The 15,524-nt window shown below is 37.0% G+C and overlaps 1 protein-coding gene across 2 annotated transcripts in view; it reads right to left on the bottom strand.

Annotated features, from left to right (window-relative positions):
• LOC133526809 (elongation factor-like GTPase 1) overlaps positions 1 to 15,524 on the bottom strand; it is a 258,647-nt gene that overhangs the window by 232,400 nt on the left and 10,723 nt on the right. For both annotated transcript variants that reach the window (XM_061863601.1, XM_061863602.1), the window contains exons 3-7: positions 11,014 to 11,194; positions 2,168 to 3,035; positions 1,430 to 1,503; positions 966 to 1,121; positions 169 to 286 (exon numbers count right to left, since the gene is read on the bottom strand). In XM_061863601.1, coding sequence (XP_061719585.1) covers positions 169 to 286; positions 966 to 1,121; positions 1,430 to 1,503; positions 2,168 to 3,035; positions 11,014 to 11,194 — 1,397 coding nt within the window. The remainder of the gene's footprint in view (positions 1 to 168; positions 287 to 965; positions 1,122 to 1,429; positions 1,504 to 2,167; positions 3,036 to 11,013; positions 11,195 to 15,524) is intronic.

Below are 15,524 nucleotides of genomic sequence, written 5' to 3'. Positions count from 1 at the left end.
ATACACCACTCGCGGTGCTCCCGTCACTGCTAAAGCTGGTGTAATTTTTTAAATCTTTAATTTTTTAAACATTGTGTCAATGAGATAAAGAACAAAAAAAAAATGCGTGTTAATCGGCGACGCTAAAAGCAGGTTGTCAATCAAAGGTTAAACAACTAAGCTATTTACTTCAAGTCTTCCAAACACCTCTCCAGATGCACTTCTCCAGCTGTCACTATTACGTGTTCTCCAGTCTCCTGCAGTAAAACTTGGACGCACGAGTCTGACTGGTTCAGCAATTTTAACCCTGAAATAAAGATGTGTTTTAAATGGTTTGATCTGGACGGCAATGGTTACGAACTCAACAACCTATTTCCTAAAATATAGTAACTTTTGATGGTACCTAATAGCGTTTTGTTGGCATCACGCAAAATAAGCGCCAGTACAATACAATAGTGTTTTCCCATGTGTCCCGTCCCCACGTGACCGCCGTCATGCATGAGGCGGGGACAGATGGGAATCATTCATATGAATGGCGGCAGGAATAAATGGGAATACATCCACCTGATGCCCTAATCAGCTTGCAAAACAGCAACTTGGCAATTTATTTCATACTTTAAATCATTTTGCAACTTTTGGTTTATAATCTGGCATATTTTAAAATTCAAATTTAGTACCATTCGGCACCTACGTTTAGGTATTGACCGTTTATCTTCTAGCGGTTTGGTTTGACTTTGCCCCTGATTTTTGTTATGGTGACCAAGCACACAACTGAACTGATGAAATTCGTATTTAGGCCTGCCTGTTTGCGAGAGTATTGTGGACTTACGGCCTTGACGCTCCAGCCAAGGAAGCTTTGAATGCCAAATACGTCAACTGACGCGCGCGGCGACAGCTCAATATCAACCTTTGTGTATTCCGACAAGGTTCACGCTGACGCGCCGCATACGATAGGCCTGACGTTCACAAGGTTAAACACAACTTACCTTTAACCAACTGCGGCAACTGCGAAGGGTTCGCCGGTTCCAAGGCCACCCTCAGTATGGGGACAGCAGCGGATTGGAGCTCACTGAACGCCGGACAAGCAATTGTGGTGCTTAGGGTTGCGGTTTTAAGGACGTGTTCTTCTAAACCACCGATTCCTAGGAAAAAGTAAGTGTAAGAAAAAGTAATTCGGGAAAGTAAAACATACTTATAGTTATTTTCATTTTAGGGTGTCCGAATGTTTTTCAACTCTTTGACAACAACAGCCCATTATCAATCTCGTGCATCGCGACAAAGTTCACTCCGCATGCACGCCGCACACGATAGGCGTGGCGTTTAAATGGTTAAGGGTTAAAAGAGTTGATCATAAAATTCGAAGACCTTAGAAAACTATATATAATAATATGTATTTACTGGATGATATAATTATGCTAATATATTAATATTGTGCCATTCAAAATCTTACCGATAATGTTGCCAGCAACTGCCTCATCAATTTCTTCTAATTCTCTTCCCATCAAAATGTATAAGGATTTAATGCTGAAAAATAAATATCGTATAAAAAACCTAATAGTGAGAAACATGTCAATGTAGTAGTTGTGATACTTGCCATTTGTCAGCAATTTTTACGAATTTTACGATGACAGTGAGGGATAGAACACACGCAATGCGATGAAATTATAAACACGTTTTAACATACTAAAAAGCACCTACGTAATTTAATCGAGGTTTGGTGCCAAGCACAACACATGTACCGTTTTGACGTGGCACTTAGGACTTTTTAGAAGTATGCAGAAATGAAAAAGAAATTATGACAAGGACAAAAAATAATAGCGTTTTCTCTGCTGCTCCTATTGAAAGGTCTATAAAACCCACTCGTTCGGTCATCTTCCCTTTCTCTAGTTGCCGCTTCTTAGTATTGTTGTTCTAAATTAGTTGATGTTTTAGAAGAATTAATTCTCAGCAAGCTGGAAATCATTTTAATCGTTTTTCATTTGGTCCTAAATGCGTGTAATCAGAGTTTGCGCAATCTCAGGTGTGCATAAATTTTCCAAATGAAAACGTATTCCACTTTGCTGGGATTTAATTCCTCAAAACGCTTTTTTATGAATCTAACTTGATTGGCCTTATACCTATCGTAAGCCTTATAGCAAAGACATAAGGTCTACAAATAGCCAAACAAAACTTTGCTATTACTACTTACTCTGCACATGTGATATGTTCATCACTCTTCAAGTCTTTTAACTTCTTATTAGGATCTACTTCATAGTCTTTTATATTAAGTATTCTGGACGGGTCATGTTTTGGTCCTAAAACATACACTTTATCTCCTTTTCTTAATCTACCACTAAATACTCTAGCGAATGCAATAAATGCCGGTTGATTATCTTCCTTTTCAGTTTCATTGCTGGTTTCCTGAGTGTTTTCGTCTTTATTTTCTTCTGTCATAGGTATGGCTTGTGAATTAACCTCATTCAATTTCATTTGCTCTCTCATCTGTCTGGCTCTTTCTCTCCTTAGAGCCATCTCTTCAGCGGTTAAAGCCTTTGGCTTATTTTCCGGAAGCACACTTTTGTCTACACTAAACATTTTAGAAATATACACTATAACAGGCCTTTCTGAGCTACTATCACATGCTAAGAAATCGTTTCTTAATGCTTGCGTTTGAGGATGCAAAGATTCATAGTCACAGATTTTTGTGCACATAAGTTTCTCAACTTTTTCCAGGCCAATTTCTTTAGGTGATGGTAGTTTTGTGCAAACCATGTTTAACACAGTTTGTGACAAAGGTAGCCACTGCATCATTAGTGACTGTAATTGAATTCTGCTGTCTGTATGTCTAAGGTCTCTTGTTGTAAGCTTGATACCAAGTTTCTCACAGATAACGGGTACTTTTTCTTTTTCGTTTCTCATGGCGATAGTTTCATAAACGTTCCATAAGTTATCTAGCACTACTTGGACAAAGAGCGGTTTTTTCGCCTTTTCTTGAGCTCCTTTCATGAAACGTTTTGTTTTAGTATTTAAGTAGAAATCACCCCATAAAACTTTTCTGAGTATTTCTTCTTTCACACCTACAGAAAATTTTAGATTAGAACTATTTCTTTAGATAATGGTAGAACTTTACAAACAGGAGGTCATCCATTAATTACGTCACACGAATTTCTAGATTTTTACCCCCCCCCCCCCCCCCTTGTCACACTTTGTTACATTTAGCAAACCTCTCCTCCCCTGGTGTGACGTCACATATTTAGCAATTTTGTTTTCAACGAAATCGGTGATGCGAATGATATCATTATTTAAATGAAAAAATATTCTTGTTAAAAGAAATATTAGAAATTTTAGAACACGAAACCGATTAGAAAAATAAAATACATGAATAAAAATTATTATCATTCCAAAAACTCTTTATTTAACTGTGAAGCGAAAAAAAAAATATAAATCACTTTTCGGTTCATAATGAAGTTAAACTGACGTCACAAAGTTTGTGACTACCCCACCCCCGGGTCTCATTTTCTTGACCCCCTCCCTACCCTAAACGTGTGACGTAATTAATGGATGACCCCTAGTGGCCAAACCCTCCAGTGGCGGAGGGCTGATTTTTCTTTAGTAAATAACGTTTAGTTCAGTTTGTAATTTAAATAATTATACATAGTTGTGGAGCTGAAATCTGAGTCTTCACCAAAGACATCCCAACTAGCAAAAGAGTCTCAGGTTGCGCACTTCATAAGACTGATGAGCTTATAGAGCTCTTATTATTGTTTTGGAACATATCATCACTCTTATATTAGTCTTAGACAAGCTAGTACCGGCTTTAGTAAGGTCAGTCTTATTACCTAGTCTTATATATGTATATAAGAGCATTTTATAATACTATTATAAACCTCTTGCTCTTACAAGAACATTTACGAAGTCTCATTGAACTTGAGAGTGCCTGGTCTTATATCCCCTTTCTCTAAGTACATTTGATTTTATATTAGACTTTATAAATGCTATTGTAAGAATGTAAGACTAATATCAACATAGTATAATAATATTATAAGCCTCTTGGTCCTACAATAACATTTACGAAGTCTCATTGAACTTGAGAGTGCCTGGTCTTATATCCCCTTTCTCTAAGTACATTTGATTTTATATTAGACTTTATAAATGCTATTGTAAGAATGTAAGACTAATATCAACATAGTATAATAATATTATAAGCCTCTTGGTCCTACAATAACATTTACGAAGTCTCATTGAACTTGAGAGTGCCTGGTCTTATATCCCCTTTCTCTAAGTTCATTTGATTTTATATTAGACTTTATAAATGCTATTGTAAGAATGTAAGACTAATATCAACATAGCATAAGAACACTGTAAGTACGTACTTTTCTGATCTTATTTAAAGCTATAAACAAGCATAATAAGATCAACAGCAGCACTTTAGTAAGATATTAGAGTGGTATAGGATAAATATACTTATATCACAAAAGACAAGATCAATATAAGATCGTTTGATCTTAAATCGATTTTGGGAACACTATTGTAAGTATGATATTTAATTTAATTTTTTTTGTAATTTAAAGTAAGAGTGTAATTTTAAATAGGTATGGATTACGACAACTGGAAAAAACGTTCGAGAAGTGATGGTTATCGGCGGAAAATACAGAAGTACAAAAAAATCATAAGTAAATCAAATACATATACAGCTCCTGCCAAGACAAGGTAGTGTTGGTGAAAATATTAGTGAGGGTTCTGTAGGTTCTGCTTGCATGAAAGATGTAGAAGTTGAGGACAATGTTTCAGTATGTGAAATTAATGATTTTAGTGAAAAAGAATCTTCGACCGAGGACGAAACAGATTATGAGAAAGATTTTGCCTTAAAAAGTGAATTACAAAAATGGGCGTTAAAATTTAATATCCCTCATGCAGCAGTAAATGGATTGCTAATTATTTTAAACAGAAGACTAAATAATGTTCTACCAAAGGACGCTAGGACACTGCTTAACACAAACAAAGAGATTGTGCAAATTAATGAGTTGTCTCCTGGAATGTATTGGCATAGTAGCTTAATAACAAGACTTGTATATTGTGTTTCCCAAGGCCATGTTAAATGTTTTAACATGCGGAAGTCTTTCTTCATCAAGTAATGGTCTATATCCATAAATACAACCATTTTGCATCACCAACCTTGTCACTTAAATAAAAAAAAACATTTAGTTAATTAGTATGTGTCAAGTGATCTAGTAAGGATAAACAAATGTATTTAGGGTTTTAGTAAGTAAACCAAGGAACCCTAATTAATTCAACATGGCCATATCATTTGTATTCTGAATGCAGAATTTAGTGTAAATAATCTTATAATAGTCTAATAGTGCGCTTTAAAAATACACCTACAGCTATGGCTGACTATCAGTACAAATAAAGAAATAAAATAATTATAAACGGATACAAATACCATATTTGATCAGGCGCATGAAGTTTGAAGTGTAAAATAGGGTCTACTTTACAGTAAAAAATATTTTCCCACGTGATTACTTACCGTAAAACATAAACACACACGATGATAACGAGCACGTTATTATATTTAAACATAATTCATAAACAGTTAGATAAATACTTACACTAACATATTTTTGTCACGCTGCTGCATTTATTTTACTCATACACTTATACTTCACAAATAGAATGTTTCAACTCTGTGTGATCTTACAAAAAATCTAAATAAGCTTATTTAGGCTCATAAGATTCTAACGTTGGACCAATATAAGCCTATGTAGGCTTACAAGATACTTACGTAAAAGCGATATTAGCCTAAGGTAGCTTAAATAAGTTTTGGAAAGATTACTGTAAATGCAAGCAGCATTAAATTAGACTGATATTAGAACGATATCAAAATAAATACGCTTATAATTTGTGCCCAAATCCGGGCTTATACGATGCTATAAAACCAATATAAGAGCGAAAAAATTGTAGTCTTGAGACTATTCTAAGCGTGTTTATGCTAGTTGGGATATTACATATGTTGAGCGTTGTCCAACGGGCGCTAGAGAGAAAACTGGTTGGGATCACATTAAGAGCCCTTAATCCTTGGAGCGTTCTCCGATTTCACGAAATAACGCTCGATAGATGGCGTTGGCGCTCGGTACGCGAGCGCCGGCAACGCGACGCGCGTTTCAATGCAGACTAGAATAATCTTGATAGTTTTCAATATAATTTCAAGCAACATTAATTTTAGTGTTATATGATATCATATGGGCACTCTTTATTTTATTTTATATGCACAGTAGTTTTTTTTTATGTACACTACTACTAAGTGTACAGACTACAGAGTGTACTATAACCCTTGCTCTTTATTCTGTCTCTTTCACACCAATGGAAAATGAAGAAGTTAGTAAATGACTGCAGGTATAAATAAAGTATATTAGTGCGATAGAGAGACAGATAGTGTTTCGTTGTCGTATCGTAAACGATTGGCATGTTGGCCACACACTTGCTTGGTGCCTAGCCAAAATACCAATCGTTTGCGTATAGATATTAGTGCGATAGAGAGACAGTAGTGTTTCGTTGTCGTATCGTAAACGATTGGCATGTTGGCTACGCACCCATGATACCTAGCCAAGAAGCCAATCGATTGCGCATATTAGTGCGATAGAGAGACAGATAGTGTTTCCTTGTCGTATCGTAAACGTTTGGCATGTTGGCTACGCACCCATGCTGCCCAGCCAAGATGCCAATCGTTTGTGCATATTAGTACGAGAGAGAGACAGATAGTGTTTCGTTGTCGTATCGATTGGCATGGTGGCTACGCACCCATGCTGCCTCAAGATGCCAATCGTTTGCGCACATTAGTGCTATAGAGTTTCAGTGTTATTTGAAATCACGTTAGGGTTTGTATTATTATTTATGACCCGAATGAAGTCCATCCAGGTTCTTATGATGGAGTCAGGAGTTGGTCACCAGAACTCCTAATCTACTCATTATAATTCCATCGTGCTTGGGCTCAAAAGATTTGCCCTGACGAACACCATCGATCTAGATGAGGTCCAGGGTCTCATGACGGAGTCAGGAGTTGGTCACCATAATTCCTAATCTACTCATCATAACTCCATTGTGTTTGGGCTCAATAGATTTGCCCTCACGAGCACCATCAATCTAGATGATGTTCAGGGTCTCATGATGGAGTCAGGAGTTGGTCACCAGAACTCCTAATCTACTCATTATAATTCCATCGTGTTTGGGCTCAAAAGATTTGCCCTGACGAGTACCATCGATCTAGATGAAGTCCAGGGTCTCATGATGGAGTCAGGAGTTGGTCACCATAATTCCTAATCTACTCATCATAACTCCATCGTGTTTGGGCTCAATAGATTTGCCCTCACGAGCACCATCAATCTAGATGATGTTCAGGGTCTCATGATGGAGTCAGGAGTTGGTCACTAGAACTCCTAATCTACTCATTATAATTCCATCGTGTTTGGGCTCAAAAGATTTGCCCTGACCAGTACCATCGATCTAGATGAAGTCCAGGGTCTCATGATGGAGTCAGGAGTTGGTCACCAGAACTCGTAATCTACTTATCATAACTCCATCGTGTTTGGGCTCAATAGATTTACCCCGACAAGCACCATCAAATTACCATTATGATGAATAGATTAGGAGTTCTGGTGACCAACTCCTGAGTCCATCATGAGACCCTCGACTTAATCTAGATCGATGGTACTCGTCAGGGCAAATCTTTTGAGCCCAAACACGATGGAGTTATGATGAGTAGATTAGGAGTTCTGGTGACCAAATCCTGACTCCATCATGAGACCCTGGACCTCATCTAGGTCGATGGTGCTCGTCATGGCAAATCTCATGAGCCCAAACACGTTGGAATTATAATGAGTAGATTAGGAGTTCTAGTGACCAACTCCTGACTCCATCATGAGACCCTGGACTTTATCTAGATTGATGATGCTCGTCAGGGCAAATCTATTGAGCCCAAACACGATGAGGTTATGATGAGTAGTTTAGGAGTTCTGGTGACCAACTCCTGACTCCATCATGAGACCCTGGACCTCATCTAGATCGATGGTGTTCATCAGGGCAAATCTATTGAGCCCAAACACGATGGAATTATGATGAGTAGATTAGGAGTTCTAATGACCAACTCCTGACTCAATCATGAGACCCTGGACCTCATCTAGATTGATGGTGCTCGTCAGGGCAACTCTATTGAGCCCAAACACGATGAGGTTATGATGAGTAGATTAGGAGTTCTGGTGACCAACTCCTGACTCCATCATGAGACCCTGGGCCTCATCTAGATCTATGGTGCTCGTCAGGGCAAATCTTTTGAGCCCAAACACGATGGAATTATAATGAGTAGATTAGGAATTCTAGTGACCAACTCCTGACTCCATCATGAGACCCTGGACTTTATCTAGATTGATGGTGCTCGTCAGGGCAAATCTATTGAGCCCAAACACGAGGGCGTTATGATAAGTAGATTAAGAGTCCTGGTGACCAACTCCTGACTCCATCATGAGACCCTGGACCTCATCTAGATCGATGGTGTTCGTCAGGGCAAATCTTTTGAGCCCAAACAGGATGGGATTATAATGAGTAGATTAGGAGTTCTGGTGACCAACTCCTGACTCCATCATGAGAACTTGGACTTCATCCGGGTCAAAAATAATAATGCAAATGCAAAACCCTAACGTAATTTCAAGTAAAAATGCGTTTTTCAGAAAATCGCAGCTAAATAACACTAGACACTACTCATAGTGTTGAGTTCCTGCCGGTGAGTAAGGTTGCCAGAGCTCAACGAGGGGCGGGAGGGGGTTAGAGTCGGCAACGCGCATGTAACTCCTCTGGAGTTGCAGGCGTACATAGGCTACGGATACTGCTTACCATCAGGCGGGCCGTAAGCTTGTTTGCCACCGATGTAGTATTAAAAAAAAGGACCACTGAAAATCCATCAATAAGCGAGAGTCTGTTAAGCATAGTGTAAAAAATGAACTTTTATTAAGATTTTCTAATCGCAGTATATAGTACTTCTCGGAACTCCGTAGCTGATTACGATCGCAACGAATGCCTGACAATCGAGCACAGGTCCGTCCTCTAAGCGCGCTCCGCGTAGACTGAGAGCGGGGCGTCGCTGCTGCGTGATTTATACGTGTTTTAAAAAAATATAAATTTACGGCAATGTAGGACAGTTATGATTTTTTTTTTATAGGTTAACATTAAGTTACAGTTTGCTATAATATTATTTTTAAAGCAAAATAAGCGTACAATTTGCGGAAAAAAAATATAATAAAACCCTGTTTTCGCCAAAAAAATGAAGAAAACTCGGAAGGTATTTTATCAGTTTTTTCAAATGAATCTTCGATTGTTAATCATTCCAGCCCCTCGTACGAGATATGTTGAATCAAATTGTAGTCATTCATGTACCAAATGATTCTTGTTTACAGCAAAATTGAGAACCGAAACGCCACATCTCACTGCAAAATTTGGAAAAGACTCCCAAAAAAACTCATTAAAAAAGAGGTTTAAAAGAGAAAATGAAAATTTGAACTGTTGGAGCCGCTAGTTTAGGAAACGATTATTTAAGTACGTTACCAGTTTTTGAATAAATACTAATAGTTACGTCGTAATCTTTAATGAAAAAGGAAGCATTTTACAAAATACGCTCGTCTGTAGGAATAAGGACTCTTAAGATTTGGTTGGGATGACGACATTAAAAGGACTGCGGGTAAGAAGTGGCTCCAGGTCGCACAGAACCATGACAAGTGGCATAAAATGAAGGAGGCCTACACCAAAAGGGTAGAGAAGGGCTAAAGAGAGAGAGAGAGAGAGAGAGAGAGAGAGAGAGAGAGAGAGAGAGAGAGAGAGAGAGAGAGAGAGAGAGAGAGAGAGAGAGAGAGAGAGAGAGAGAGAGAGAGAGAGAGAGAGAGAGAGAGAGAGACAGAGAGAGAGAGAGAGAGAGAGTTGTGTGACTTGTGACTTGAGTGTACTTAAAAACACAAATCAGGATGTTAATGATATCATAGCTTTCTAGCTTAACTGAGAAGCAAAACCAGAAAAAAACATCTGATCTTATTCTATATTGACCCCCTGTTTTTAGGGTTCCGTAGCCAAATGGCAAAAAACGGAACCCTTATAGATTCGTCATGTCCGTTTGTCTGTCCGATTATGTCACAGCCACTTTTTTCCGAAACTATAAGAGCTATACTGTTCAAACTTGGTAAGTAGATGTATTCTATGAACCGCATCAAGATGTTTACACAAAAATAGAAAAAAAAACAATAAATTTTGAGGGTTCCCCATACTTAGAAATGAAACTCAAAAAATCTGTCGTCTCAAAAAATCAAACCCATACGTGTGGGGTATCTATGGATAGGTCTTTAAAAATGATATTGAGGTTTCTAATATCGTTTTTTTCTAAACTGAATAGTTTGCGCGAGACACACTTCCAAAGTGGTAAAATGTGTGTCCCGTCCCCCCCCCGTCCCCCCCGTAACTTCTAAAATAACAGAATGAAAAATCTAAAAAAAAATTATGATATACATTGCCATGCAAACTTCCACCGAAAATTGGTTTGAACGAGATCTAGTAAGTAGTTTTTTTTTAAGACGTCATAAAATTAAAAAAAAAATAGGTCTTCAAAACTGATATTAAGGTTTCTAATATAATTTTTTTCTAAACTGAATAGTTTGCGCGAGAGACACTTCCAAAGTGAAAAAATGTGTCCCCCCCCCCCCCCTGTAACTTCTAAAATGACAGAATGAAAAATCTAAAAAAAATATATGATTACCATGCAAACTTCCACCGAAAATTGGTTTGAACCAGATCTAGTAGGTAGTTTTTTTAATACGTCATAAATGGTACGGAACCCTTAATGGGCGAGTCCGACTCGCACTTGGCCGCTTTTTTTAATAGTAATAATGTTGGTGAATATTATATGTTCCATATTTTTATAAGGTGGCTGACGCATTAGTTATCCAACATCTTTACATTAGGGTAGGTCAGTATTTCAAAAAAGTTTATGCCTTTATGGCAATCCTTGAAATACAACACGCTTACCAAGTTTTTCAGAGAAAAGTCGAGCAAATGTATGGACTGTGAAGCCCCAACCATCAATTGCACTTGCAAAAACAACATTGCCTTGTTCCGGGGAGAAGTATAGGTTGGAATCATCTGCATCCTCTAACGCGGAGGTCCAATCGTAAAAATTATTGTCTTCCTTAGGTTTTTCTTTTGTTTCCTGAAATAAAATATTGCATAATAAAACTTACAGATATTACCACACACAATAATTATGCAACCATAGATTCAGATTTATTTATTTCATAATAGTATGTGATTTACTATAGATTTTATTTAAAACAAATCTAATCTATAAAGGACAATGGGCACTTTTGTATGGGGAGTGTCCCATGGATGTATACTGTTGAGACATATGTCGTTTTAAAGCTCTTAATCGTAGTATTATTTTATTGTATGGCACCAACCTTGGACCACTTGCAGGGACCGAGCTATATAAAAAAAGAAGTTGCGCATATAAGCAGTTATATTTCCTTATACGCGGGATATAAAAAGTTTTAGCGTATTTTATTCGAAAGAATATAAAAAATGCTTTATGTTTTTTGTATCAACACCAATGATAAAGTATTTAAAGGGACACAATGAACAGTTTTAAAAAATCGTCATTCTAAAAATTACTTGATACACAGCGAAATAAGAGTGTATACAAATGCCATGTATATCATGTGAAAAGTATTTTTATAAGCTATTTTTCGTATAATATAACTGGGGTCAAATCGTTGCAGGGACCAAAATAAAACCATTTAATGAGTTAATTAATTGTAGTTAATTACGCCTTAACTTTTCTACTCAACGCCAGATGTCGCTCTAAAGCAAAATTCTACTTGACGTAAAACATTTATACATCGCGGTAATCTCGTCAGTCTTACTCCATCATTTTAAAAAGTATAGACTAGTTTATGGATTTCTAAAGTTATGTCAAGATGACTCTGAATGTAATATTGTCAACAATAATTGTCAAAACACGCAATTTAAAATATTCAACATTGTAATTACAAAATAGTATATTTCTAATACGCTATAATTTTCTCCAATCGAAAGGCACTCCATTCCATTGATCTCAGAGAGTATGCTCCTTGATGATCTTCACTATTCATGGGGTAGGTAAGATCAAAGTATTATTTTTTCTCGTATAGCTGCTATATAGCGTTCGACTCCATGGAAAATAAAGGCTCCAAATTATATAAAAAATGTAGCATATATACAAAGTGTAATTTAGATAGTATTCCAGAAAAAAATGCGCCAATGTAAATGCTGAAAAGTTTCCTACCGTATTGTCGAACAAATTCATATCTACTTCTGATCTACGCGACCTTAGAAGTTTGGATTGTCCTACCTAATCATTTTACATTTTATTGTTTTCAGAACAAGAATTATTTTACTTCCCACTGTCTATGTAAGGGGACTTAGAGCGGATTCATACTTTACTATACGTGTCGTGTCGAATGATAGTCCCTATGTCAGTTTCTCCAATTCTATTTTGCGTAGGATAAGTTAAAAAAATAATTAAAAATATGTGTTACCGTATTTTTATTCGTGAAATGTTACCTATATTTATAAGTTAATGATTGTACTATACTTCCAAAAATATGTCTGACAAACATTTTATATGAAAGCCATTTTTCCATGTAAAAATGAACTGTTATAGGGACCATCTTTTGAATTTATGATAATTTATTCATATTTTAATGTACTCGGGTAGGTAATATTGCAGGCATTATATCAGCACCAAATAAATGCTGTGAACCAGATATATATTAAGTGGCGAATAACGTTTCCAAATCGCATTTTCTTTTGACATATTTTTCTTTTTTTTTGCTCTTTTTTTCACGACCGGTTTGGCCTAGTAAGTCGATGATCCTGGGTTTGAATCCCGGTAAGGGCATTTATTTGTGTGATGAGCACAGATATTTGTTCCTGAGTCATGGATGTTTTCTATGTATTGAAGTATTTGTATATTATATATTATTATGTCGTTGTATGAGTACCCACAAAACAAGCCTTCTCGGCTTGCCGTGGGACTCAGTTAATTTGTGTAAGAATGTCCCTATAATATTTATTTATTGTTATTATTATTGTATGTCCGGTAACAGAACTCCCCAGGAGCACTCGGGTGTGTAAGGTCGCTACTCCCCAACTTATTATAATTGTTATTACTTTCAGCATTTTTAAGTTGTTCATCGGACACTGAGGCCATTGAAGTTTCAAGCTGGCGGCATCAAAATGGAGTACCTAGGTACTGTTTCAAATAAATGGGTGGTAAGTAAGTACATTTGGTGAAGTGGAACTGCTGATGTTGATCAGAAACGGAACTCTTCCACGCGCGTGATTTGTCTTCTTTGTTAAGTTTGTAGCGAGTAAGTTTCAAGTACCAAGGTTTTTAGGAACCTTTGTGTCAAGGTAAAGGTCTGACGATGGGTTCCATGAGGAAGCGAGGGAACACCTCAAATCTTATAGGCATATAGTCATTTTGGATTTTCATCAATACCTTAAGCTTTTTCATTCCCACTAGTGGCATTTAATGAAGTGGAACTACTGATGTTGACCAAAACGGAACTCTTGAACGCGCGAGATTTTTCTTCTTTGTTTTTTTTTATGATATAAGAGGCAAACGAGCAGACGTCACACCTGATGGTAAGCGATTACCGCCGCCCATGGACACCTGCTAAACCATAGGGGTTGTAAGTTCGGTGCTGGCCTTTAAGATTGGAAAACGCTGTTTTCTTAAAGTTTTAAATGTCGTATTGGTCCGGAAATACCGCAGGCGACAGATCATTTCATAGTTTAGCTGTATAAGGCAGGAAGTTTCTAGAGAAATGCACAGTTGAGGACTGCCAACCATCTAAGTGGTGAAAATAAAAATGTTGTAGCGTAGAGCGATGACGAAAAGAGGCGGCAAGGATTAATCCGAGCAATTCGATGGAACACTCGCCGTAATAGATTTGTCCTGATAAGTTTGTAGAAAGTAAGGTTGTTAAGAAACATCGGTGTCTAGATCCAGGTCTGATAGATACCTCAAACCTTATAGAAATACATATAGTTTTTTTTGGATTTACATCAATATCTTTGGGCGTTTTATTAAAAAAAAGCTACATTTAATCAAGTGGAACTGCTGATATGTTCCAGAACGGAACTTTTCAACGCACACGTTTTGTATTCTTTATTAAGCTTGTAGTGAGTAAGGTTCTTAAGGTGTACTTAATACATCAATGTCCAGTTCTGATGATGGGTTTCATGAAGAATCGAGGGAATTCCTAAAATCTTATAGGCATACATGTAATAATTTCTGGGATTTTATTTACATATCAAGCATTTTTGTTAAAAAATTGTCATTTGACTAAGTGTAACAGCTGATGTTGACCAGAATGGAACTCGCCAACTCGCCCGCGATTTGTTTTATTAGTTAAGTTTGTAGCAAGTAAGTTTTAAGTACTAAGGTTTTTAGGAACATTCGTGTCAAGGTAAAGGTCTGATGATGGGTCCCATGAAGAATCGAGGGAATTTCTTAAATGTTATAGGTATATATATAGTACTTATTGGATTTTCATCAACATATTATCAAGTCTTATTCACAAAAGTGACATTTGATGATGTGGAACTACTGATGTTGACCAAAACGGAACTCCAACGCGCGCAATTTTTCTTCGTTGTTAAGTTTGTAGCGAGTAAGATTCTCAAGAAACATTTTTGTCGAAGTACAGTTCTGATGATGTGTTTCATGAGAAAGCGAGGGAACTCCTCATTCTCCTCAATTCTTATAGGCATATAGTCATTTTGGATTTTCATCAATATCTTTAGCTTTTTTTATTCACATTAGTGGCATTTGATGAAGTGGAACTAGTGATGTTGACTAAAACGGAACTCTTCAACGCGTGAGATTTTTTCTTTTTTTGTTTGTTGTGATATAAGAGGTAAACTAGCAGACGAATCAACTGATGGTAAGCAATTACCGCTGGCCATGGACATCTGTTACACCATAGGGATTGTAAGTGCGGTGCCGGCATTTAAGATAGGAACACGCTCTTTCCTTAAAGTTTGAAAGATCGTATTGGGCCGGAAATACCGCATGCGACAGATCATTTCATAGTTTAGCTGTATGAGGCAGGAAGTTTCTAGAGAAATGCACAGTTGAGGATTGCCAACCATCTAAGTGGTGAAGATATAAATGATGTAGCGTAAAGCGGTGACGGAAAGAGGCGGCAGAGATTAATCCGAACAATTCCTCGGAACTTTTAAGTTTGTAGAAAGTAAGGTTCTTAAGAAATATCTGTGCTAGACACCAGTGTCTAGTGTCTAGGTCTGATGATGGACACCTCAAACCTTATAGAAATACATATAGTTTTTTTTTTCATCAATATCTCTAGGTGTTTTATTTAAAAAAAGTTATATTTGATCAAGTGGAACTGCTGATGTTGTCCAGAACGTAACTTTTTAACGCACGCGTTTTGTATTCTTTATTAAGCTTGTAGCGAGTAACGTTCTTAAGGTGT

This window comes from Cydia pomonella, chromosome 17 (assembly GCF_033807575.1).
Source record: "Cydia pomonella isolate Wapato2018A chromosome 17, ilCydPomo1, whole genome shotgun sequence".
NCBI lineage: Eukaryota > Metazoa > Arthropoda > Insecta > Lepidoptera > Tortricidae > Cydia > Cydia pomonella.
This window is presented reverse-complemented; position numbering and strand designations above follow the sequence as displayed.